This window comes from Phocoena phocoena, chromosome 15 (genome assembly GCF_963924675.1).
Source record: "Phocoena phocoena chromosome 15, mPhoPho1.1, whole genome shotgun sequence".
Taxonomy (NCBI): domain Eukaryota; kingdom Metazoa; phylum Chordata; class Mammalia; order Artiodactyla; family Phocoenidae; genus Phocoena; species Phocoena phocoena.
Window position 1 is genome coordinate 86,266,938 of NC_089233.1, and position 25,387 is coordinate 86,292,324.

General features: G+C 54.6%; 1 protein-coding gene across 2 annotated transcripts; it reads left to right on the plus strand.

The window, feature by feature from the left end:
- Positions 1-356: 356 nt before the first annotated feature.
- OSBPL2 (oxysterol binding protein like 2) lies at positions 357-23,508 on the plus strand. Of its 2 annotated transcripts, none has more exons than XM_065892146.1 (13): positions 357-393; positions 4,672-4,816; positions 6,921-6,996; positions 11,365-11,499; positions 12,112-12,209; positions 14,744-14,926; positions 16,548-16,655; positions 17,351-17,440; positions 19,170-19,293; positions 21,078-21,206; positions 22,391-22,514; positions 23,094-23,184; positions 23,406-23,508. In XM_065892146.1, the coding sequence occupies exons 1-13, from the start codon at positions 357-359 to the stop codon at positions 23,506-23,508; spliced, it is 1,443 nt and encodes a 480-aa protein (XP_065748218.1). The 2 variants fall into 2 exon arrangements, with proteins under 2 accessions (XP_065748218.1, XP_065748219.1); XM_065892147.1 differs by having other exon boundaries at positions 4,708-4,816.
- Positions 23,509-25,387: the final 1,879 nt, after the last annotated feature.

The window sequence follows — 25,387 nt, forward strand, 5'->3', positions numbered from 1 at the left end:
AAGTAACTTCAGGTAGTGGTTCCTTGTTGACGTGCTGCCCGTTGCCGGATGCGGGTATCATGACTGTTTCCTCTTGTGTGAGATCCGTCCTTTTACTTCTTTGCTCAGATGTAATTGAGATTGACCTCAAGAACGGTGAATGGGTATTTTTAAATGTTTCTAAACCATACAACTTCGGAAAGCTAAGTATACCAAAATGTTTGGGTTTTTTTTCCCTTTAGATCTCCAGTGCCTATTGGATTTTCACCTTAAAAAGTTCAGAGCGTGAAATTTCTTACACTGTCGATGTAGATCCAGTACAATGATTCAGTAGAAGACCCTACAGATCAGGGGGCGCAGGAGCCTGGCACTGAAGGATGAACGGAGAGGAGGAGTTCTTCGATGCCGTCACAGGTGAGCGGAGGGAGAGGCAAGTTCAGAGATCGTGTCGTGAGCACGAAGCCCTCGGACGTAGCCCGGGGACGTGAGGACGGCCCAGGAAAACTGTGTGGAGAGAGAGCTGACATGTTCCAAGGCACCAGCCTTCAGTAAAAGCATGTGTCCTATCCTAGGTTCGGGGGAAAACATCACCTTTGGACCACTAAAGATAACAAGAAAGGGCAACTGTGCTTTAGTCTTTAAGAGTTGCCCTGGGGTGTAAATATTTTTACTGGGATCCTAAGTGAGATGGTCAGCATTCTTATATTATTTATACTTAATGATCAAAAGCGTATTGTCCTGTCTCATAACTGTATCGTGTTTTGCACTGCTTAGAGTCTACCCAAAAATGTAGCTGCTTTAATTTACAACAATTTAAAGTACATTTACCTGCTTTCGCAGCAGCTCTCACCGTGTCAGAGTTCAGCTCACACACCACTGTGAGTGCTGGTACACAGCCTGGTGGGCACAGTGCATGGCGGGGTGGCAGGCGGAGGAGAGGCAGGCTGGGTTGGCTCACATTTGCTTAGAACAACCCCTCCTCGTCCTTTTCCCGCCTGAGGGACAGATGACCACAGGGGGCCCCAGAACTCACGTTCAAGACGCCCCCCTCCCCCCCCATTGTCTGCCTTCCACCCTCCTCGTCGGCAGGAGGGGCATCACTTTGCTTTTTCTAGCGAGGGGTCCCCTTGGTGGAGACGGGCTTCAGGAGACTCTTCCAGCCCACGCCCCCCTCTCAGGTGTGGGAACATAGAAACAGCAGCTCTGAAATATTACTGCCGCCGGGTTTTTCAGCGCTAACCCTCCCAAGGGCAGTCAGAGGGGCACTTCCGTAGTCAGTGCCGAAAGAGCGTGGTGCCCAGCACGACCAAACGCTCTTTCCTGAGCGCTGTCGCTGTTCCCCGGGACACCTTTGCCGTCCTTGCTGGCGCTCCTGTCTCGTGGAGCCCTGGCCCTGTGCTCCCGGGCGTTCAGCGGCCGTGCTTCTCCCGAGTGAAGGGTTGGAGCAGGTTGAGGGACGGGCAGCCCGAGATTATTGACTTATTCTTGTCCGGAGCCCCAGGGGGAGCAGGCCCTGAGCTCATCGCTGTTTTCGAAGGCTGAACTGCTAAGCCGTCTTATCTTCCGTGACGTCATAGCTATTGTGTTCCTCGTAGACGTGTTTTCCTGGGAAGCGTGCTTGTCTGCTTAACCCGCACGCCCATCAGTAGTCTTTCTCTTTCGCAGTTGAATTCCCACCAACCGGGGTGTTTGTCAGGGAGTCATGCCCTCAGGCCGCCTGGCCCTCGCAGGCTGACCACGTCTGAGACCAAGTGGGCCCGGCCTCGGCGTGGCCTTCTCACCCGGGAGCCTCCTGGGAAGCTCCCTTTCACCTGGGACCAGTGTAGATACTCCGGAAGGTCTTTCCCTAGAGAGGGCTTGAACTGCCAGGAGTGCGGTGTGTAGGTGACCCCATCCCTGCCTCTCCGCACGGCGGGACCTCTCCGCGTGTCCCTGAGATGCAGGCAGAAGAGGCAGATGTCTAGGTGAAAATAATTCCTCGCCTCAGCCCTTTGGTTCCCAAGCAAATAACAGAAAGACAAAAAATATGAAGTCTCCCGATGCAATGAAATACCCAGTCAGTGACTACTTCACTGTTTATAGAATCAGTCTTACTTTGTGACTCTAATTTAAAAAGTGTTTAAACCCAGCAGTTATTAAATGAATGACTTCACGAGGCAATCACTGGGGCTTCCCTGGTGGCACAGTGGTTAAGAATCCGCCCGCCAATGCAGTGGACACAGGTTTGAGCCCTGGTCCGGGAAGATCCCACACGCTGCGCAGAGCAGCTAAGCCCATGAGCCACAACTACTGAGTCCACAAGCCACAACCACTGAAGCCTACGCCCCTAGAGCCCACGCTCCACAATAAGAGAAGCCACTCTAGTGAGAAGCCCGCGCACCACAACGAAGAGGAGCCCCCGCTCGCCACAGCTAGAGAAGGCCCGTGCGCAGCAGTGAAGACCCAACACAGCCAAAGTAAATAAATAAACAAATAAACTTTTAAAAGATAGGCAATTGCTTCCTACAAGAATCAGTACCTTTACTTACTTATTTTCAGTGGTTGTGGCTTTTGGGCTCAGTAGTTGCCACGTGAGGGCTCTAGAGTACAGGCTCAGTAGTTGTGGCGCATGGTCTTAGCGTCTCCGCGGCATGTGGGATCTTCCCGGACCAGGGCTCGAACCCGTGTCCCCTGCATTGGCAGGCGGATTCTTAACCACTGTGCCACCAGGGAAGTCCAAGAATCAGTACCTTTAAATTGAAAGGTTTTAAAGTACACGAAAAATATGTACAGATTAAGGGTTGTAAAAAGTCAGACTAACCCGTCAAAGGTGGGCATCTCTGAGTGATCGGATTACAGATGATTTCAACTTTCTCCTTTGCTTGTCTGTTTTTTCTTTTTCTATAATAAACACGTGTCGTATATTAAAGTGTTTAAGCTGTTAGGTAGCGTTGGCTTCATCAGAGATAAGACTTCAATGCGCTTGTCAGCGAGGAGCTGCCTTGTTTTCTTGGGCACGCACCAGGGTTGTGATTTAAACGAACTTTCTACTTGACGCTGGCCCAGAATCTCAGCCCTGAGGGAGGTCCTCGGAGATAGGGACACCCGTGCAGGGTAACACCAGGTCCATAGGACTGAGCATCCTTAAGCGGGGACTGCTAAGTTTAGACTGGGGATTAGTAGATGTTGCTTTGGGGATAGTTAGCAAAAACTAGAGGTGACAGGCTATTTCAGAAAGCATTGATTATTTAAGAGGTTCATTTTTTAAAAAATTAATTTATTATTAGTTTTGGCTGTGCTGGCTCTTCGTTGCTACATGTGGGCTTTCTCTAGTTGCGGCGAGCGGGGGCTACTCTTTGATGTGGTGCGCGGGCTTCTCATTGCGGTGGCGTCTCTTGTTGCAGAGCACAGGCTCTAGGTACGTGGACTTCGGAAGTTGTGGCTTGCGGGCTCCAGAGCGCAGGCTCAGTAATTGTGGCGCACGGGCTTAGCTGCTCCGCGGCATGTGGGATCTTCCCGGACCAGGGCTTGAGCCCGTGTCCCCTGCATTGGCAGGCGGATTCTTAACCACTGTGCCACCAGGGAAGTCCAAGAGGTTCATTTTTAATATATCCTTTCAAATTCATTGTGTAATAAATCTCAATACTACTGTATTTTGTGCACCTGTCAATATAGAAGAATACGAAGGAAGGTTATTTTTGCGTTTTCTCAAGGAGGCTTATTAGCAGCAGGTTTGTTTATGTTTTGTGTCTGACCATAGTCACCACCTGGCCTGTCACCCTGGGCCTCGCCTTCCTCTCGGAAATGAGGGGCTGTTATGGGAGCCCTGAGCTCCTTGTGGGCTGTGCCCTCGCTGAAGTAGTCAAGGTCATCGATAGTCAGTGGTCAGGAGCTCCCCACCCCAGCTGGAAGGACTTGCGCTGGCAGCCACAGCTCCCGTCCGGGCCTGCTGTGGAGCAGAACTTGAGTATTTTCAGTGGATTGCACTGGCTGAGTTGAGAGGAAACACACTTTCCTTTTCCCTGTAGTCACTGGTCGCTTTGGGAGAAAGCGTTCCCGGTGCAGAAGGGGCACGGAGCACAGCCCAGGGTGGTGTTACTCTTACTCGGCGGATGGGATGGGCCAGGAACCCGCACGACTGTATCTCACACAAGTCCGAGTAGTTCACTTTCCCCGAGGTTTCCATGTACGTGGCGTGCCCTCTGCGTTCGCAGCCACCGTCTGCTGTTCCGGTTTCTGTTGGCTGGTTCTGGCGGTCCTGGCGGTGTTTGCGCGGAGCTCGGACGTAGAAACACGGCGGCAGGTTGTGTTTCAGGACATGACGCGGAGCCTGACTGCGGCTTGTGCGGAGGAGGGAGGGGTTGCAGCCTGAGTTAGGTGACAGCACCACAGAGGTGGCCGCCCCAGAGGGTACGGTCACTGACGACAACAGGGGAAACCTGTCCTAGTGCCCAGGAGCCGCCCCCCACGTAAGGACCTGGAGAGTGTGGCGCTGGTGGCAGGGTGGTGGCCTCATGCGGGGAGCCCCCGGGAGCGGTCCTCGTGCTCCGCCTCGACCTTCGGTTCTTGGGAAGAAGCGTTCATTACTCTGGACGTGTCGGTCAGAAGCACTCTCGAGCTTCAGGTGCCTGCTTGCAGAGTGAGAATTCTTAGAGGTAGGCTTTTCCATCTTCCAAGCCCTGCAGAAGTTACCACTCTGCTTGTCTCGCACAGGCTTTGATTCTGATAACTCTTCTGGGGAATTTTCAGAGGCAAATCAGAGAGTCACTGGCGTGATTCATGTGGACACCAGCAAAAGTAATGGGATTGGAAAAGTTGGGGAGAGGCCTCCTCAAGAGAATGGAATTCAAAAGCACAGGTATGTCATCCCACATGGACGTTTTGGAGTCTCCCAGCGCGCCTGTCCTCGCCCCACATCTGCAGCGGGCCCTGAGCTGGAGGAATATCCGTCCCGTGTCACCTGGGCCCTGCCCCCTGGGCAGACCCAGGGCCCTGTTCAGCCAAAGACCCCGAGACCCACTGGCCCTACGCGTGCTCCCTGGAGATCAGTGATGGCGCCTCCTCAACGTGACCCCCGTCCGTAAGCGGACGGGCGGCCGTCCCTGCCCTGGGGTTGCTGGGGGACTGAGCTCCGTGGGCGCCCTAGCGTTGGCAGGGGGCCTGGCACAGAGCCAGAGGTCACTGGTATCAGACCCAACTGCTAGCTTCACGCAGAGCCGCCTGTGTTTGACGCGTCGACCTCTCACCCCGTGAGTGAGTTTCAGAGGGTTGTTTATTAGCGCAGCGAGGCCGCAGTCCATTCTCTCCCCACCAGCACTGCGTTCTCAGGCAAGCAGATTCTGAAGAGTGACCTAAGCCTTCACCAGCAGAAGTGGGGGACGTAGGCGGGGCAGCCGTGAGTCAGGTGGGTGGAGATGGCAGCCTCTGTCCACCCCGCGCTGTTTGCGCTTCGGCTCCAGGGAGCCCAGCTTCACCCCAGATCTCTGCCCTGCGCTGGCACCCAGTGCCCAGCTGGGGCCCCGGAGCTGTCAGAGCACCTCCTGCCTGCTTGTGCGGCCTGGACCTCTGCTGTCAGCGCCCCGCACCCTGTAGGTGGGAATCTGACTCAAGCTGCCCGAGGGCCCGCTCCTCCCTCCCGTCTCCAGCCCCAGGCCTGACACGCTGGCCTCCAGACGCCCTTGGGTGCCTTCACCCGCCTGCTCCTGTCGCGGCTCGCGGCCCCCTGCCACCACTGCTCCTGAACCCCCGGGAGGCGCCTCCTCACGGCTCCGCCCTCCCCCTCCCTTCAGCCGCCCCAGGGGGCAGGTCTGATTGTGCGCCTTCCCAGGCACGGCGCACGGGGACAGCGGCCCCTTTTCCTCTTTGAAGAGGCGGTTTGGGTCGTGAACAGTAAGGTTCTCCTCTTAGGCTGAGGACCTGCACCCTCGCCTCTCTCCTGGGGCGGCCCCTCCCGTGTCTGTGGTCCCAGCCTCTTGGGGTCCTCGGTGCACCTGGCCTGTCCCACGTCGGGGCCTGTGCCATGTCGGGGCTCCATGCCCCTGGCTCCGGCCCTCTGCTCCACCTCCATCTCTTCAGCTCCTGCCTCCCCAGGGTCATCCGTGGACCCCTTTCCCACCGTCCACAGAGCCACGCTCCTTCCTCACGGCTCCCTTGCAGCGGGGGCCTGTCCTGCCCTGGCCGCTCGGGGCCCCAGACGAGAGCCGGCAGAGTGGGGCCACGTGCTGGTTGCCGGCAGCCTGGCACGTGGTGCCTCGTGAATGCATCTCCCGCTGCCTTGCCCTCCTCTCCCACCTGCCCCCCCCCGGGCCCGTGGTCCCCCGACCCAGTTCACCGTGAGCAGGGTGTCCTGTGCCCGGGCTTCCCCGGCATCGGCGGGAAGACACCTGGGGAGGAAGGTGCCTCAGGAAAGACAAGCACAGGCTTCAAAGGGGTTTAAGAGCTGGTTTCTGAAAAGGTTTTCTCTTTCTTTTTCTTTTGGCCATGCTGCGTGGCTCGTGGGATCTTAGTTCCCTGACCAGGGATCGAACCCGTACCCCCTGCACTGGGAGCGCAGAGTCCTAACCACTGGACCGCCAGGGAAGCCCCCGAGGAGGTTTTCTTCATGCAGTTCCCTCGTGGGGTCCTCTGGGCTCCACCTCCGTCTGCAGCCCTGCTGCTGCTCCAGGCCGCTGGCACACGGCTGCCGGGGGACTCAGCGACCCGTCTCCCCAGCTCCGTGGAGGAAAGTCGCCTGTGTGGCCATGATTGCTTCCTAAGAGGCCCTCCAAAGATCGATGCAGAAAGCTTTCTTTGGGACTTCAGCAGCAGTCTGGTCCTTTTTTCTCTGCAGGCATGCCAGCATAGAGAAATGCTAATGCTTAGAAAGATCAAAGGAAGACATGGTCATTGTGCAAAACCACCAGTCGTAAGCGACTCTCCCGTTGGTTGAATAAATACATGTCACTCTGGTTACCCCTTTACAGGACGTCGTTGCCTGCTCCGATGTTTACCAGAAGCGATTTCAGCGTGTGGAGTATATTGAAAAAGTGCATTGGCTTGGTAAGTTCAGATGAACTCGTTTTGAAGTGTGAATCTTACACGTTTTTAATTCCTGTGAATTTATTGCACTACTGGTAGTTTAAGAAGATGCACTCTGCATAGTTATAAACAGCATGATGTAAAGATAGTAAAACAGGAAAGGAACAAATACGGGAGGGGAAAAGGTGAACAAAAGCTAAAGTATTAATACACAGTAGGACACCCATTCTGCAGGTTAATCTCTTGACATAAGGAGCTTCAGAGGGGTTTACACTTACCTTGGTGTTTCATGATGTGCTCGTAGCCAGCTGGCTTTGGATAATCCTCATGAACCGGGGGGCTTTGGTGGGGTTCCTGGCCACTCACCAAGGGAGCGAGGCTCCGTGTCCCCCAGCTCACCCACCCTGGGCTGCAGGCAGAGTAACAGGAAAGATAGTTGGATACTTAGTGTCCGGAAGTCGTAGGCCTTTCCTTTTATGGTCTTTCCTGGCTGTGAGACCTGGGACTGGTCCTTCTCAGGAGGGGAGAGCGCTGCCTTGAGCGGGCTGCCGCGTGCTCAGCCGCGGCCACGTCTGGTCACTCACGCTCGGGCTGCGTGAGCTACAAAAAATGACTTCGCTGCTTCTCGGGTGGTCTTCAGCGCAGTCTTCTAACGCGTTTATTTGTCATCTTTTGATCTTGCAATAACTTGAGACTGCAGAATAGCGAGTCTTTTACCCTTCACCCAGCCTTCTGTAACGGCAGCATCTCACATGAGAACCACAGCACTCACTCTGGGGCGTTACTGTTAACTGCAGCATGTACCTGACTGGGCTTTCCCCAGCTTTTCCACCAATGACCGTTTTGTTTTTTTTTTAATTTATTTATTTTTACTTATTTTATTTTTGGCTGTGTTGGGTCTTCGTTGCTGCACGCAGGCTTTCTCTAGTTGCGGCGAGCGGTGGCTTCTCTTGTTGCGGAGCACGGGCTCTAGGCGCAAGGGCTTCGGTAGTTGTGGCGCAGGGGCTCGGTAGCTGTGGCATGCTGGCTCTAGAGCGCAGGGCTTTGTTGCTCCGTGACATGTGGGGTCTTCCTGGACCAGGGATCGAACCCGTGTCCTCTGCATTGGCAGGCGGATTCTTAACCACTGAGCCACCAGGGAAGTCCCCACCGATGACCTTTTATTAGAGGATGGTGTGTAGAAACCGAGACCTGGGTGCTGGATGTGCTCATGGCTCCTGGGGTGTCACTGCTCCAGGCCTCTCAGCAGACAGAGCTGGAAAACCTAGGAGTGCACACTGAGCCCTGCTTGCTCACACACGTGTATCTGTACACACCTGTGATCTTTTAAAGTGACATGTTCAGGACTGTTTTCTTTTAGCACCATCCCCTCCTACGTTTTCGACTGTGTGCACAATTCAGGTCTTCACAAAAGTTTCTGTCTGGGAATGTGATGAACTCAACAAGCCACTCGGTCTTGACTCTTCAGATGTCTAAAACCAAAAGCCTCTTTTCAGCAGAGTGACATCATTGCATTGCACTCCCCAAGGAACTGACCGTAGGCTGGATTCAGAGTAAGGCTGGATGTAACCCTCGGGGTTGGACGTCTGCATCTTGTTGGGTCGCACTGCCCCACTTCATAGCATCCATCCGCTGTCCCCCGTGAGCTGCTCATCTCTCCGGATGTACCTCCAGGGAGGTGACACACCTCTCTTCACTGCCCATCAGCTCATTGAAACAGCCACGGACTAGTGAACACGACAGTTTCCGACAGAGGTAGCCAGAATCTCACGAAGACCCCTGCCCGTCACCAGCCCTCACCACTGCCAGTCAGGGCTAATCATGCATCCTCCGCCCCTCCATCTCCCCCCTCCTCCCCTGGTATTTTGAAGCAAATTCCAAACACCTTTTCATTTGTGGACATGTCTTATATATCACTAAAGGCTAAGGATTCTTTTTAAACCCAACCACAATACTATTATCCTACTTTTTTTTTTTTTTTTTTTTGGGCGGTACGCGGGCCTCTCACTGTTGTGGCCTCTCCCACTGCGGAGCACAGGCTCCAGACGCGCAGGCTCAGCGGCCATGGCTCACGGGCCCAGCCAGTCCACGGCATGTGGGATCTTCCCGGACCGGGGCACGAACCTGCGTCTCCTGCGTCGGCAGGCGGACTCTCAACCACTGCGCCACCAGGGAAGCCCCCTATTATCCTACTTTTGAAAGTAACATAATTCTTTAGCATCATCAAATGCCCACTCTGTGTTCCAATTTCCAGTCGTCTGAGCGTGACTCTCCTGTGTGTGTTCTGCGGTCTGTGTGGGACTCATCTGGGTCCTTCCGCCACAAGACCTTTCTGTTGCTCTTCTTCTGAATTTAAGAACTGCTGGTGCTTGGTGCCCAGACCCATTATCTCATCAGGAGTTGCAGGTCGGAGCCAGGCTGATAACGATTGCCCTTCTTCCATGACCTGGAATATTTCTGTGATGAGAAAGTCCCCTCCTCTACTGTGAACGTGGTTTGCATAAGACAGTCGGGATCAATGAGTGACTCTCTATCAAGGTGTTCAGATGATGTCTTTGGTTCCCTGGCAGCATAACTGGTCTAACCAGCCAGCTCACAGGGTTGGCCCTGTGCTGTGTCCAGTCACACTTGTCCGTCTCCGGCTGTAAGAGCCTCTTCAGGCTGGCCCGCACTCCTTTACAAAAGATGCCTCTGCTCCTTCTGTACCTTTATTGTCCAGGGAGAGAGAGAGCTCAGGACCATAGCTGGGCACGGGGGAGGCTACTGGATTGGTCTTGTTTCTAGGTCTTTTCAGGGGAGAGAGTTAGGAGCTGTGTTTTGATTTGTTTCAACGATGCTTCAAATTCCACGCGACAGGATTTATCTAACCTCTTCTGTCTTCTGTCTGTGTCTCTATTCCGCCCAGTTTTTCACGGCACAGGAGATGACGGATTTAGCGCAGCATGTAGCTTGTGACCCGCTGCTGCGCCCACACCCGTGGCGGCTCAGGAGAGCACGTCTGTGGCATTTGTCGTTCTTGCCCCGAGGGTGAATCTTCAGTCCCTGTGCCTTAGCGCCTCTGGGCGATTGTGCCGCCAGGGAGGTGGTGTGGGTTCATTTGTTTTGTTTTATTTGCGGTGTTTAGAGATGGCTTTTCTAAATCTAATTTTGGTTTAAAATTGTAAGTCCAGAGTCAAATCTCTCAGACAAGGTATATTCCAGGCGTTTAGCTTCCTGTCCCCGTGCCCTCCCTGCAGTCTGGAGGTGACCATCGAAACACGTTCTGGTCCCCCTTCCCGCGCGTGAGAACGACGACTGCGTGGCCTCGGTCGGCTCCTCTCCACCTGTTTCCGCCCCACAGTGTAGCCTCGAGGGCAGAGCTGCTGCTTGTTCTTCTGGTCACCGCGCTGTGCTGCCCCACAGTTGACTCACCGTGGCCCTGTGGTTGGATGTTTGCGTTGTTTCTGGCCTTTTGCTGTGTATTTGCTGGAGGAACTGTGGGTTAGGCTCCTGCACGTGGGGCCGCCGGACCAAAGGCTTGGGGTGGGGGGGCATGGCTGGGTCCCCTCCTCTCCGGAGGCTGCCGCATTTTGCATTCCCACCGGCAGGTGTGGGAGGCCTGGGTCCCCCAGCCTTGCCAACAGGCGGGGGTCAGAGGGTTGGGGCTTTGCCACTTGAGTTGGGTATGCAGTGGAATCTCCGTGTGCTTTCATTTCCTGTCTCCTGACGTGAGCGAGGCCAGCATCTTTCCTGGCAGCGTTTCTTTTCCTCCCCTCCCTCCCATCTCCTCTTCCCTCCCGCTCCTGTCCAGCCCTGGTCCTTCCTTGACAAAGCCAGTCCTGTGCTGCTCAGCCGTGCTCCCGGGAGGGGCCTCTGCCTTCTCGAAGTGCATTGGAGCCTCCTCCCTAGATGCCGGCTCCCTCGGCGCCCACTGCAGTATGGGTCCCCGAGCGTCTTCCCGGCCTCCCCCTGCACCAGGGGCTGCACGCTTGCTCTGCCTGCACGGTACCTGAGAGCCGGCCGCGTTAGGGGGTCTCACTTGCCAGGCCGAGGAGTTTCCAAGTCACCCTGGGGTGACGGGTCGGAATGATGCTTTGGGACCACGGAGCTGAAGGCGGCGTGAGGAACACCCAGGAGCAGGGTCGTCACTGGAGCTGGCGGCCTGGGGGTGCCTGCAGGCTCGTGTGCCGTGAGCGGGGGGGCGGGCACCGTGCCCACGGGCGTGTGTGCGGGCAGCTGTCTCGCAGGCCAGGCTCCCCACAGGGCCTCTCCAGTCTCATCCCGCGCGGGCAGCTGCGGCTGCAGGGAATGATGCTCGGAGCAGGGGCGGGTGCGGGGGCACTGGTGTCTGGGCAAAGCCACCGGCAGCGGTAGTGGTAGCGGTAACGGGTCCTCACCGGCTCCCCCTAGGAGCTGTCCAAGATCACGATGCCCATCGCCTTCAACGAGCCTCTGAGTTTCCTGCAACGGATCACGGAGTATATGGAGCATGTGTACCTCATCCACAAAGCCTCCTGCCAGCCCCAGCCCCTGGAGAGGATGCAGGTGGGCGGCGGGCTCCTTTCGGGGGGAGGGCCAGGCTGGGTGCAGCTTGGCTGGGTGCGGACCGTAGCTTTTAATGAACGTGACGCCATCAGGTTGGCCATGTGGTGGCAGGGACCCAGGCACCTCAGCAGTGGGACACCTGGGAGAAGGGCCAGTGCAGCTTGCACGGATGTTGAGGTGCTGTCTTGCCCCAAGGCCAAGGCATTTGTCGTGGGCACGTTCCGCGCGGGCGTGGTCTCGGCTGCCTGGTGGTCGGAGCTGCAGGGCTGCAGCGGGTCGTGGCGCCGGCACTCGGCTCCTCTTGGGCCCTTTCAGCACCATCACCCCACGTGAGTGTGTGTGTGTGTGCGTGTGTGTGCACATGTGTGTGATGGACAGGGCCTGCGAGGTAGGCCCGGGCTGGGGGTGGAAGGCGGCAGAGTTCCTGCTTTCCATGGCTGTGAGGAAGTGGTGGGTGATAAGCAGTATTTCCCCGGAAGTTCTGCGGTTTCAAACGTGTTACAAGTGGAGACTGAAAAGGCACCCAGGAGCGAGCGAGTGGGGCACCCTCACCGCCCCGGCTCCCACATTCTGATGGACGGCCGCCCCTCACCAGCCTGTGGTTGTTTCCAGTCTGTAGCGGCCTTTGCGGTTTCGGCTGTGGCTTCCCAGTGGGAGAGGACCGGCAAGCCGTTCAATCCGCTCTTGGGGGAAACGTACGAGTTAACCAGGTAAGGGGACAGGCCCTCGTGACCGTCTCGTGTGTGAGGTGCTTCTGGCGACGGGCAAGGGTGGTTCCTTGTCCAGCATGGATTTCTCCAGGCTGATTGAATTGAGGGGTTTACTGCAGGTGGGAAGATGGTGCACGTATGAGAGCTGTTGTGTTAATGACATAACAGAAGCCCGGTGAAAAAACCGAGTTGAAAACGGAAGAACGCGTTGGGTTCCGGAACGGAGAGGGGACGCCCGGGAGCGTGCAGTGCGGGGCGTCGGGTTGCTGGGTGCTCGTGTTCGGGCATTTCTGCGAGGTGTAGTTTAGTTTGCAGCATCTTTATAAAACCAGTGGCTGTTCCGTGACCGACGCATCCTGGATTCAGAGAACCACACACTTGTGGTTCTTGGGTCCTTTATTGCCTATGTGTTATTAATGGTTGAGTTTTTCCAATGGAGAGTAAATGGTGGTGGGATTTGGGGATGTCGGACAGCTTAGAACGGGCACTCTTCAGGTTTGTAGGGTGTAAGCGGGTGGGTGGGGGTGTGTGTATCTGCACCGGTTCCCGACCGTTTGGGGAGGAATCGTCATCTCAGTGATGCGGGCGGTTTGCACACATCTGCCCACACGTCACTTCCCAGGTTGGGAAAGCAACATTCACGTCAGTTTCAAATTCCACTGTTTCTGGCTTGTCCTGGGTGGCTCAGCAGCGACCCCTTCTCCACACGCCGCTAGAGTGGGAATTCCCCCTGGGTTTTTAGTGTGGCTTAGAGGTCGGCCGGCACTGAGCGGTGGAGAAGCCGTTCTCCACATCGCATTGCCCTTGAGAAAGCTGGACGAGTTGGGAGAAAGCGTGATGTGCGCTGCTGGGGGGCTTTGTAAATGACAGGGGTTCCGCACGTGACCTTGGGCTGTGGCATCTCACACCAAGCGGGGCCATAAGGCACAGCCCTTTCCTTTTAGAAGCGAGGAAGCTGAGACCCAGGCAAGGGAAAGGCTTGCCCCGAGGGTCACTCTTAAGGGGACACTTTTGTCTTGAATTCATGTAGGAGTTTCCTCCTTTCTTAGATGTTTCTCTCGAGCAAAAGCTTCCTCCCTCCGGTTAGTTTGCTTTAGTCCAGGGTTCGAGATTCTGACCTTATGTAGCTGTCAGATTATTATTAGCATTTTTGTTTATTAAAAGCATCATCGAAATATCTGAAAAGAGAAATCAAAGAGTAATATGATAAAAGTTGCAGACAAAGGAAAGTAAGCAGATGGATTAAAAGCGTACGAACCCCCCAAGATGCTGGATACAGAGTGACACCCCTCATTGTTCATCTTTTTTTTTGCGGTACGCGGGCCTCCCACCGCTGCGGCCTCTCCCGTTGTGGAGCACAGGCTCCGGACGCGCAGGCTCGCGGCCATGGTTCACGGGCCCAGCTGCTCCGCGGCATGTGGGATCTTCCCGGAGCGGGGCACGAACCCGTGTCCCCTGCATCGGCAGGCGGACTCTCAACCGCTGCGCCACCAGGGAAGCCCTGTTCATCTTTTTCATGAACGTAGTTCAGGGCTTGAACTATAGTTTCACAGGCTGATGGGAAACACTGACATTCTCTCTTAACTGTGTGTCAGGCCTTAACTTCTAGGTCACGCTTACGGTGTCTGCCGCGTGCCACACGTGTGAGACGGAGCCATCTTCCTGTTTGGGGGACAACATAACTAAGCCTGGCCATTCACCAGTGTCTTCTCATCCTTAGAGATTGCTCCTGGATAACTAAAAATAACACTTTCTTTTCTTAGACAAGTATTCATTTTGTAAATTACATACCTTGGTAGGCAACCTTTTTAAAATCTAATTTTTCAACTTTCCTCCCTCTGTAATGATTGGAAGTTCTGATTCCAGTTAAGTTAGTAATTATGTGGTTGTGCTTTTATAATTGTCAATGACTACAGCTGTAGGTGTATTCAGGGTTCTGGAACAATTAAAAACTGACATTTTTATTGAAAAAGAGAGTGTACTAAAAATCCTATTTCCTGGCCAGGAATATCTTGGGGCATAGGACATTTCATCACAGAAATGCCAGGAGCCTTGAAAGGAGGCTGGAAAGTCCTACTCTGGGTTTACTGGGCAGTGGGCCTCCCTCGAGGACTAAGGTGACAGTTTGCTGTCAGTTCTCTGAGTTCACTGGTTCTGAGAGCTCCTTGTGCACCTGCGTGCAGGGCGGGAGGCCTCTCTGCACTGTCGCTTGTTCTGTGTGGTACTGACTTTGGCCCTGGAGGCACAGCGCGTGTGCGTGTGCTCTGCGTGTGGTCAGTGTTAGGCCAAGTGTGACGTCAGGGAGCCGCGTCAGATATTTCTGCCACGTGTGACAGCACGCGTGGTCCCCTTATCCCAGCGCCCCTTCCAGACGTGGAGGCCGGGTGGCCGTGAGGTCCTGCAGTGCCACAAGCGCCGAGCTGCAGGCCCGCTGAGAGCGGGTTGGGCTGACCTTTCTGGGCTTTGTTGTCACTGATGAGGCCCTTTGACTGTCCCTCCTGCCCCCTCCTTTCTTTTCCTTGTTTTGTTCCCAGGGAGGACTTAGGGTTCAGGTTCATATCCGAGCAGGTCAGCCACCACCCCCCCATCAGTGCATTCTACTCGGAGGGCCTCCATCAGGACTTCCTGTTTCACGGCTCCATCTACCCGAAGCTCAAGTTCTGGGGGAAGAGCGTGGAGGCGGAGCCGCGTGGCACCATCACGCTGGAGCTTCTCAAGTGAGTGGGCGGCCGCGCATCCGAAGGGAAATCCGTTTCCATTTAGGACGAAGACGTCTTTCTGGTGGAGGGATCCTGCGTGTTCTGCGGGCAGGGAGCCTTTCCAGCGGCAGGGACTTGCTCTAGGGAGGCTGGAGACCTCGTCGGGCTGGCTGTTCCTGGGGGTCCTCCTCACGTTTGACCGTGTTGGGTCCCGTCTTCTCTCCCCCGATCTCTGCGGTTCGGTCCCTGTTTGTGGTCATCACCTCCTGCTGCGTGACGGCCCCAGCTCAGCAGTGTGAAACGGCACTGTCCGTCCCCCCCCCCCCCCCCCGTGTCTGGGGGCTGGAGGGCAGGGGCAGCGTGGGCGGCTCTGCCGGGGTTCTGTGCGGGTGCAGCGGGAGGCCTCCTGAAGACAGGTGGGAGGAGCCTCTGCTCCCGTGTTCACTGTGCCGGCAGCTGGCAGGGGCCCTCGCTTCCTTGCCACCCTCTGCTCCGTACGGCTGTGCAGACGAGGCGCTGGCATCCCCCAGAGCTGGGGCCCGGGGTGGTGGGCAGACCACCACCGGGACAGAACCTGCAGTGTCTTCTGTGACCTGACCTCAGAAGTGAACACAGCCCTATGTGCACGTGCTGCCGGCCACGCAGCCCAGCCCTGCTTGAGTGTGCAGGGTGGGATGCCGGGCTTGACCACCAGGAGGTGAGAAGGAAGGGGCCGTCTTCCAGGATGCCCGAGCACTGTTAAATCTAAATCTAAACGCGCCCAATCTGATGGTGATCAAAGACCCTCAAAGCAGAAACTGAGTCTCTGGCAACCGCCTGGCGCTGCAAACCCGAGGGGCGCAGCCGGCTCCCTGGGGTGTGAGCCTCGCTAGCCGTAGCCCCCATGGGAAGCTTCTGATGTCATTGCACTTCCTGTGGCCCCGCCGGGCTGGAGGAGCGTGGTCTTCCCAGTACCCACACCCCAACCCCTCCACCTCGGGGCAGATGAGGTCACCCAGGCACCGTGAGGGCGGCCCCTTCCTGGGGAGGGTACCTGTCCTGTCTGTCCCGAGCTCTCTTGGCTTTCTCGGGTGAGGCACGGGGAAGTGAAAGGTCACAAACTTTGTCAATTAACACCTTTGGGTTCCTGGGAAATTCAAGGAATTCCAAATATTCATCACGAAATGCCTGTGCTTTGAGCTGCTTTTTGCCCTGAATTGTGGCTCTTTGAGGCAGCCTCCCTTGAGACACACGTCTGGCCACATCTGCTCAGCACCTGTTTGTGGGGTCCACACGCAGGTCCCCAAACGGCCAGGGCCACGCGCTGGGGACCTCGCGGTTCCTGCAGGCTGGGGTGGAGGGGCTGTGCTGTTGAGGGCTTCACAGGAAACCTCTTGCATTTGTCTCAGCCTTTTCTTGCTTATTAACTTGTCCTGACATTTAAGTAGAAAGCTTTTTTGCTGCTACAAAGGAGAGAAGAAGGACATTTCAAACGAATGCTAAAGAAGTAGCCCCTGTTCAGGGAGTTCAAAGCGGTATTCTGCTCTTCTGCAGGTTTTAAGTCAATTACGGTTTGATTCTGTCTGGTGTTTTGCTTTTGAGGTCGCACAGCGTCTTTGCTTCGCTGGCCTCTGACTTGCTGCTCTCTGGCGTCTTTCAGACATAATGAAGCCTACACGTGGACCAACCCTACCTGCTGTGTCCACAACGTGATTATCGGGAAACTCTGGATAGAGCAGTACGGGACGGTGGAGATTGTGAACCACAGGTAACGGCCCCCGACAGTCGTGCAGCGGTCACAGCCAGGGTGGCGGTGCAGCACCCAGAGCACCAGCTGGCACTCAGCCCGTGGTTTCGCGCTGCTGTCGGCTTCTCCGGGCCCCTCCCTGGTCCCCCGTGCCCCTCGGCCTCCAGACGGGCCTCACTGGCTGGGAGGCCCCACACGTGGTGGTGGTTGGATCTGATTCTGGTTGGCACTGATCGAAGTCATCATTACTGCTCTGTGTTGATATTTCTTTGTTTTTAGTCACAAGAGTGAATTTATTTTGAAATTTTAAACTACACTGAAGAATGGTGTGATTCCCTGATGAAAATAGAGTGACCGTTCTCAAATCTTGTCCACTGTCCAGTCTGTCAGGCCTTATTCCTAGAAGTTCATGGCTGGTTGGCTTTGTTATATCTATTAAGATGTAATTTACATGTCATAAAATCCACCAGGTAAAGTGGACGCTTACATGGTTTTTAGTAAATCTGCTGAGTTGTGCAACCATCGGCACAAGGAAGTGCTCGAAGCTTTCCATCCCCCGGAAAGATCCCTGTGCTGTCCACTGGTCCTGATGCTGCCCCGCCCTGGGCAGCCTCCAGTCTGCCCACTCTCTCCCACCCTCCCTCCCTCTTTTCTCTCTCTCTCTTTCCTGGATGTTTCTTGTCTACAACAGAAGCCTGTGTTTGTTTTCCCTGCAGAACTGGAGATAAGTGTGTGCTTCACTTTAAACCGTGTGGATTGTTTGGAAAAGAACTTCACAAAGTGGAAGGGTACATTCAAGACAAAAAGTAGGTCCGCGTGTGGGTTGGGCCACAGGGTGCCTGGACGGCGTGTGTGTCTCTGCAAAAGACACAGTTGTGCCGGTGACATCTGCCGGGGAGGACGAGTTATGACTCTTTCTTGTTTAGAAAAAGCATTTCATTACTGAGCACAGAAGGAGATGATGATGAATTTTAAGTGCACCATTCAGGGTGGTGACTGATGGAGCCCAACTTCCCCTTCTTTGAGGGTAAAAGATCTGGGTCTGTTTTCTTTTGATAAAATTGATGCGAGAATGTTCAACATTTTCACTGAGAGAGAAAACTGCAGTTGTGCAAACAGGACTGAGATTTTAGAATTGGACCCTGTGTTTCCTTCTCTCTCCGGGCGTCCGTGACGGTCGTCAGGCAAAACCCAAACCCGAGCTCATGAGCCTCATTCTCACGGGACTCGTTCATTCCAATTTGGAAATCTGGGACTTTTAAAGCTTTTGTGAGCAGAGGAATGGCCACTGGTAATCTTAACAAATTGGGGGGGGGTCCCCCACGTTATGTGTTGGGTCTCAATTTCTCTCTCTCTCTCTTTTTTTCAATAAGTAACTTGGGCTGTATAACAGCCCTAAGATTCCTTCCAGCTCCTGAAATATACACATTTTCGAGTAGAAAGAAGTTTCCAGTGTGAAGCAGTGGGTGCTTTTGTTCCATCCCACTCTACTGGGTACCGGAAATTCACCTGTTCTAATTCCTTAAAATACCTTTAGACGTAAGACTCTGACCACTTCGCCCCTTGAAGTAAGTTAGGACCTGGTGTGTGGACTTCACGGGGCAGCATTCCTGTTAGTGGGAATAGCACTGACCCGCCCTGTGGTCAGCTCACCCACAGAAGCAGGCCGCGGGAGCGGACGCCCACCGGCACTCAGTGAGCCATGCCAGTCCTGTTCTGAGTTTCTGGTTTTCCGCCCTACACTGGATGCTCTTTCCTAATGCTACGTCTCTTGGAGACAGAGAGCGTCTGCCAGGCTGTCTGCCGAGTGAGGTCTGGCCACGTGTCCCTGCCTGCTGGCCCTCCCAGCACATCCCGCGGCGGGCGGGGCAGCCTTTCCAGGGAGCGCATGGCCAACTGTATGGTCTCCCCCGAGGGAGACGTGGGAAAGAGAAACAAGGGCCCAACACGGCTGACACCGCTCCTTTGGACTCAGGCAGAGAGCTCTGGTGGCTGATCTGGAAAGATCTGTCGAGGTTATTACGAAATGAAAAATGTGGGCAGACAGTGACGGGGTATCTGACTTGAGGTTACGAAGATAAAGCAGAGACCACGTCAGCTGGACATGGGGAGGGTTGTTTATGTGGTTTATAGGAAAAGGGCTGCAGGACACACGGTACATAAAAATGTAATGTATTTCAAAAATAACAATCGGGCGCGTAGGGTGTTAAATGTAATAACGTCGTACGCTTGTTCTCACATCATCTCGTCTCCTGCGGCCCGTCTTTCGCCCTTCAGGTTTTTGTACCTTCATTTTCTCTTTTCTGCTTTTGTGAAGGAATGTGAATAGTTAGTCTCAAAAGCCACGAGTAAGAGATGCTAAAATGAAACTTTTCATCTTTGCATTTACACCCAGCAACATCCCTAAAACTTATAAGAAGACATGCCAGAACGAGAATTTATTCCATGGTCACAGTTAAGGTGCCGCACGTTTAGATGAACGGTTTATAATTGTTAACTGGTAACTTTTTTAAAAAAAATTCCGTTTGACTACAGCAAAAAGAAGCTCTTTATGATCTATGGCAAATGGACGGAGTGTTTGTGGGGCCTGGACCCTGCTGCGTACGAGTCCTTCAAGAAGCAGGAGAGGAGAACCGATTCCCTGCGGAAGACAAAGCTGGTGAGCGGCTCCGTGCGGCGTCCCCCGCGGGTGGGGTGGGTGGGTGGAGCCTGGCCGGGCCTGCCGCTTGCGGGGGAACACGGCGCCTAGGGTGAATCACGGAACCTGTCTCTCAAGCAAAGCTGCTTGTCTTCTGATTCTGGACGGGGGCGGAGTCCACCTGCGTCCCAGTTGTGCCTCTACCCGCCCGAGCCTGGCGGAAGCAGAGGACACCTCCATTTTCCTCTGGATACTTCTCTCTTTTTGTGGCCACACTGCGAGGCATGCGGGATCTAGTTCCCCGACCAGGGATCGAACCCGGGCCCCTGCAGTGGGAGCACAGGGTCTTAGACCACTGGACCGCCAGGGAAGTCCCTCTTCTGGATACTTCTTCATAAATCTCCTGTTTCCCTGCACCTTGTGAGCTTAGACCCATTAAACGAGCAAGTGGATGTCACTTCTGCGTTTCTAGTTCTGAGTACCAGGTAATATACCCAACAGTTGGAAAGTTTTCACAAGGATACTTTCCCCTTGGAACTTTGGAATACTGATTTTCTTTTTTTATAATTTATTTATTTATTTATTTTTGCTGTGTTGGGTCTTCGTTTCTGTGCGAGGGCTTTCTCTAGTTGCGGCAAGCGGGGGCCACTCTTCATTGTGGTGTGCGGGCCTCTCACTATCGCGGCCTCTCTTGTTGCGGAGCACAGGCTCCAGACGCGCAGGCTCAGTAGTTGTGGCGCACGGGCCTAGTTGCTCCGCGGCATGTGGGATCTTCCCGGACCAGGGCTCGAACCCGTGTCCCCTGCATTGGCAGGCAGATTCTCAACCACTGCGCCACCAGGGAAGCCCTGGAATACTGATTTTCTTAAGACTAGTTCTTCTTGAGCTTAAAACTAGAAGTGATAGTTCAAAAGAGGTGTCACATTTTTCTAGATGATAAATTAGACTGTACCAAACCCGAGGTGTCCGTAACAAAATGTTCAGCTACCACTGGGATCGATAGTGCTTTTTGTTTGTTTGCTTGGCCATGCCACGGGGCATGTGGCACGTGGGATCTTAGTTCCCTGACCAGGGATTGAACCTGTGCCCCCTGCAGTGGAAGCGCAGAGTCTTAACCACTGGACTGCCAGGGAAGTCTCCTGTTAGTGTTTTTTATATTGTGATATTTCATGGGTGCTATTAGACATCGTTTCTAATAATGCTCTTTTAAACTGAAAAAAAAAAAAGTAAAGTTCCATTTAAAGACCATCCAGTGGAATGTTAACTCCATTTAGTGGTGTGTTTTAATGCGTCAGCTTGGCTTTGTCGCCCCTTAGGGAACCTGGCAAGGAGGGAGCGTTTTGTGGGTACTTGTCACTGAGCTGTGTCTTTATTTAGCTTCGGGCACCAAAGCACATAACCTGCGGGTGGCGAGGCCTCCAAGGCTGTGCTTCTCACGGTTTAAGTGTCTCGCTTCACCGCTGCCTGAATAACCACCCTGTTCTTCCCCTTCGTCCCGTTGATTTTGAAAAAGAAGTAGCAGTTGCACCTTTTTATCGAGACGTGATCCCCAGTCTAGAAACGCTAAAACACTCTGAAGTCACCAAGTGCGAACCCCGTCTCGAGTGAGCAGAAGCGCAGCTCGTGGCGGAATAACCACCTGGGAGAGGCATCCTCAGCTTCCGTAGGAGGTGTTGTCCCGTCCGATCACACCCAGAAGGCTGTGCGGGCCCCCCCCACAAGGAGGGCGGTGCCTGGCTGCTGTCTCGGGGGCTCCGGGCGGGGCTGGAGGGGCTCTGGGAGCACCGAGATGCTGTGTCTTTCAGGACGACTGCCCCGAGAAGGCCGACGGTGATGTGGTGGACGCCGTGCCGGAGGCTCAGGAGACGGTGCAGGTCATTCCGGGCAGCAAGCTACTCTGGAGGGTCAACACCCGGCCCCCCAACTCTGCCCAGGTCCGCGCCCCCCGCCCCAGCCAGGCCCCCCAGCCGTCCACCGTCACCCGAGGGACTCCCTGCCCTCCCAGCCCTGACCCCGACACATCAACACTCTGTGCACACATCACAGTACCCGGGTTACACTGCGAGCCCTCAGAGCCTATACCGGCTGCGTCTTACCAAAAGGGTTTCCAAACCAGTTTCGAGAGATTATTTTTCTGACTCGTCAGTTTAGGTGCTTAAATGCATTTTGATGTTTGTTTTTGAAAATTGCACTTATGATTTGCATTACATATAATAAATTTATTAAATGTAATGCAAAATTATAAGTACAATTATACATAATTTAATTATAATAAATATAATAAATGTATTATATTTATAGTAATGTATACTATGTAAAAATAATTATGTGCTAACTATAACACATGTAATAACTTATATTTTAATATATTATAAGTTATATGTTAGTTATATATAAAATACATACACAACATGCTATAAGATTTTTTATCGTACTGTCACATGCCATAAGCAAAGCACAGCAGGTGCAAAATAAAGGAAACAACAAAACATTCGTCGGTCAGTACGCTACCTCAGCACAGCCACTGTTATAGTTTTAGTGGAGCACAAGCTAGTATAAAGTAATAGCAAAAAGAGCTCATGTTTAAACATGACACTCAGCCCTTTGGTTCAGTGAGCATCTACTGAGTCGGTGCGGGTGGGCCCAGGTCACCGGGAGCAGAGCCCAAGGACAGGGCAGGCGAGGACCCCGCCCACACAGCAGAGCCACCGGCCCGATGGGCTGGGGGCGGCCCTCCTGGGCCCTGGCGACCTAGAGCAGGACCTGGGGGAGGCGGGGGTGGGGGGCCGTGGGCGCAGCGGCACCCCCCCACCCCGGAGGAGCTGAGCCGGAGACTCCCGTCCGGCCCCCAGGATGTGAGAGAGCAGATGTGCGGGTGGGACGTCAGGGTGAGGGCCTGGGTGCCCCGCGTGGGGGCGGAGGGGAGGGGCCCCAGGCGAGTGCGTGTCAGGGCAGGGAAGGAGCCCCGGGCCCCGGTGACCTTGACAGCAGTGTCTCCATGGAGCCGGTGACACTTGGCTGCTCTGAAGGGGTTTAGAGTGTCGGTGGCCTCCAACTGTGAAGAGTGCACAGAAAAGAGTGCCGTTTATAGTAACGATTTCTGTGCCTGCCCCTCCAGATGTATAATTTCACGAGCTTCACGGTTAGTCTCAATGAACTGGAGACGGGCATGGAGAAGATCCTGGCCCCCACCGACTGCCGGCTGCGCCCTGACATCCGAGGCATGGAGAACGGCAACATGGGTGCGTGGCCCTGGCTGAGTGGGCGGGCGCTGGAAGGGAACGCATCCGCGTTAACCAGCCACACTTCACGTCTTGTAGGTCGTGCTTCTCAAACCGTCTGTGGGGAAAGGCTTGAAAAATTTCTAGTTTGCTGCAGCCCAATTCTTCTCTAAATAAAATAAGATTGAGTGACTAGGAAAATGAAGTGAAAAAGAATCCGTGCAGAATGCAGTACCCTGTCTTCTTATTAGGTTCAACAGACAGTAAGATTACATTTCAGAAGCTGCACGCATTGTTATTTAAAAGTCGCTTGGCTGGAGGGCCCCCCCCCCCACATGCCCGCCCAGGCCCGAGGCCCCTCTGCCTGCCGGGCTGGGCCGCGCTGGGGTCTGCGCTGGCGTCCGGACCTGGCCGTGCACTTGTGCACTCGTGCCTGGGTTTGGTTTCCCGCTGACGGCCTTTACTGTCTGTGGTTTGCTAACCCACGTGTGACTTTTCATCTGGGGTCGGGTGTGAGGGGTGCTCCGGCATCTGCTCTCTCGGCCCTCAGCTCTGCCTGTCACCCTGAGCCCTGACCCAGTCCCCTGTGCTTGCACCCAGATCTGGCGAGCCAGGAGAAGGAACGGCTGGAGGAGAAGCAGAGGGAGGCCCGGAGGGAGCGGGCCAGGGAGGAGGCGGAGTGGCAGACGAGGTGAGACGCCTGGTGGCCACGAGGGCGAGGAAGGGGGGAGGGGGCCGCACACCCACCGGGGCTCAGCAGAAGCTCCCCTGTGTCCCATAAGATGGTGGCCGGCAGCTCTGGGCTGCGTGTAAACTGATGCGTGATGTGAGGGGCCGTGATCCCAGGGGGAAGAAAAGACCAACGGCCGTGTCTTGTCCACTGGCCTCCTGACCGCCTGCTCTGTGTCGCAGGTGGTTTCACCGAGGCAGTAACCCGTACACTGGGACCCCCGACTGGCTGTACGTGGGGGGCTACTTTGAGAGGGATTTCTCAGGCTGCCCAGACATCTACTGAGAGAGCGGACCGGCCCCCGGCCCCCGGCCCCGGAGACCCGAGAGGCTAGACTCCACCAAGTGGCTGCTCTGAGCTCCGGTCACAGCAGAAGCCAGCTTTCTAACGGCTGTGCGTGGAGATGGCTCCATCCCTGGCCGAGGATTTAATTCTAATCAACTTTTGATTGCCAAACATTTTACTACTGTTGCAGTCTCTTCATAAAGCTTCACTTGGGGTCATCATGTCTCCAGTAAGGTCTGAAAAGGAAGATTCGTTACAGTTCCCTTTTGTGTGACAGGAGCAGCGCTGGGGCTGGCGTAGCTTACAGCACCCTCGTAATTACAAAAGTTATAAATAAAGGAAGTAACGGGACGGGTCCACATTCCTCCTTATAACGCGGTGGCCAAGTGTTTCTGAAAGTATTTTAAATTTGAACCAGTAACAGGAAAAGATGGATCTTGAAAAAAGGCCCACCAAGAGCTTTGTAACGGCCGGGATTGCTTTCTAGGTTACCGTGACGCAAAAGTGAAGACTGTCAAAGCATCTGATTGAATGAAATGAAAGGTTGTCAGAGTCTGTATTTTTTATCAGTCTTCTATAATGTAAAGATTACTTCTGATATTTAAGTTCAAACTACTTGAATAATATCTTGCTGAAGAGCACGATAGGCATTAACGTCACGTGTACACTGTCCAAAATGAAGCATTACCATGACAACCGAGGGTGGCCAGAAACCTTGACAAAAAGCCCCCAGACGGCTCCCAACCCCGACAGGTTTGGGAGCCCGCCTCTGGCCCCCAGGGCTCCCCTGTCACTGCAGGCCACACCGACGTCACAGAGTGAGTCTCTCACGACAGTTGGCCTGTCCCTGCAGCACCTGTGCTCCTGTCCTGCATGTGTGAAATACGAGGGACCCGCCTCTGGGGGCACCGAGGCGTGGGGGTCCTAGCAGTCTGCTTCCAGTGGTGTCGTTACCGTTGTGTGTCCATCTCTGCACACATCTGCACCAGTGACTGTTACCTTCTGTAGAGAAGCCAACCCCACCGGTCGTCGCAGAGCTCTTTGATTGAAGACAATCTGCTGTGTGCACAGACGCACACCTGCACGCACACGCGCACACACACGCACCTGTATGCAGTGGTGGCTTCTCAGTGAGAGGGTGTCGGCATTTTGTGTCCCAGCTTCAAAATCACGTTTGTAATTAAAACACTTTTAAAAGCAAATCGTTGCTCTGAAGGCTTGGTTGTGTAGCTTCGGAAACCCGAGGCGTGGTATCGGGGTCGAATCCCAGCGCATTTGCTCGATGGGACCCGAGCTGGGCCGCCGGCGCCACACGGAAGCCCCCGAGGATGTGATCTTGACGTGATGCAGAGAGGAGATTTTGACACACCCGCTCGTTAGGATGTGGGGAGTCCTGTGCCTCTGGTCGGGAGGCGGTGGCGGTGGCCTCCTTGCCCAGGGAGCGTGTGGGGGACCCAGGACGCATTTAGAACAACAGTGTTTAGGGCAGTTTGACACCCTCCGTGGACTATCCCGTTTGTCACCACCTCCAATAATTTACCGTAAGGTTTGCGTCGCTAGGTCCTCCCCGAGGTCAGATTCCACGTGGCCCCAGTAGCTGCTTCCTTCGCACCCGATTCAAGAGTCAAAGGACAAAGGGCAGGATAGCCGATGACCTCAAAGCATGGCCGTCGTGATCCTTTAACCACTGTGTCCACAGATGCTAACACTGACCAAAGCTGCCCCCTCAGCTTGGCCGCCGTGACACGCTGGGATGTTGGGTGTTTCTCTCTAATAAAGAGTTTTTCAGTGGAATTTGCTTTTTAAAGGACGACCTCCCACGACCGATGTGTCTGGCCCGTGTGGAAAGTGGTGGCCTTGTCGTTGGCCCCCAGTTTGT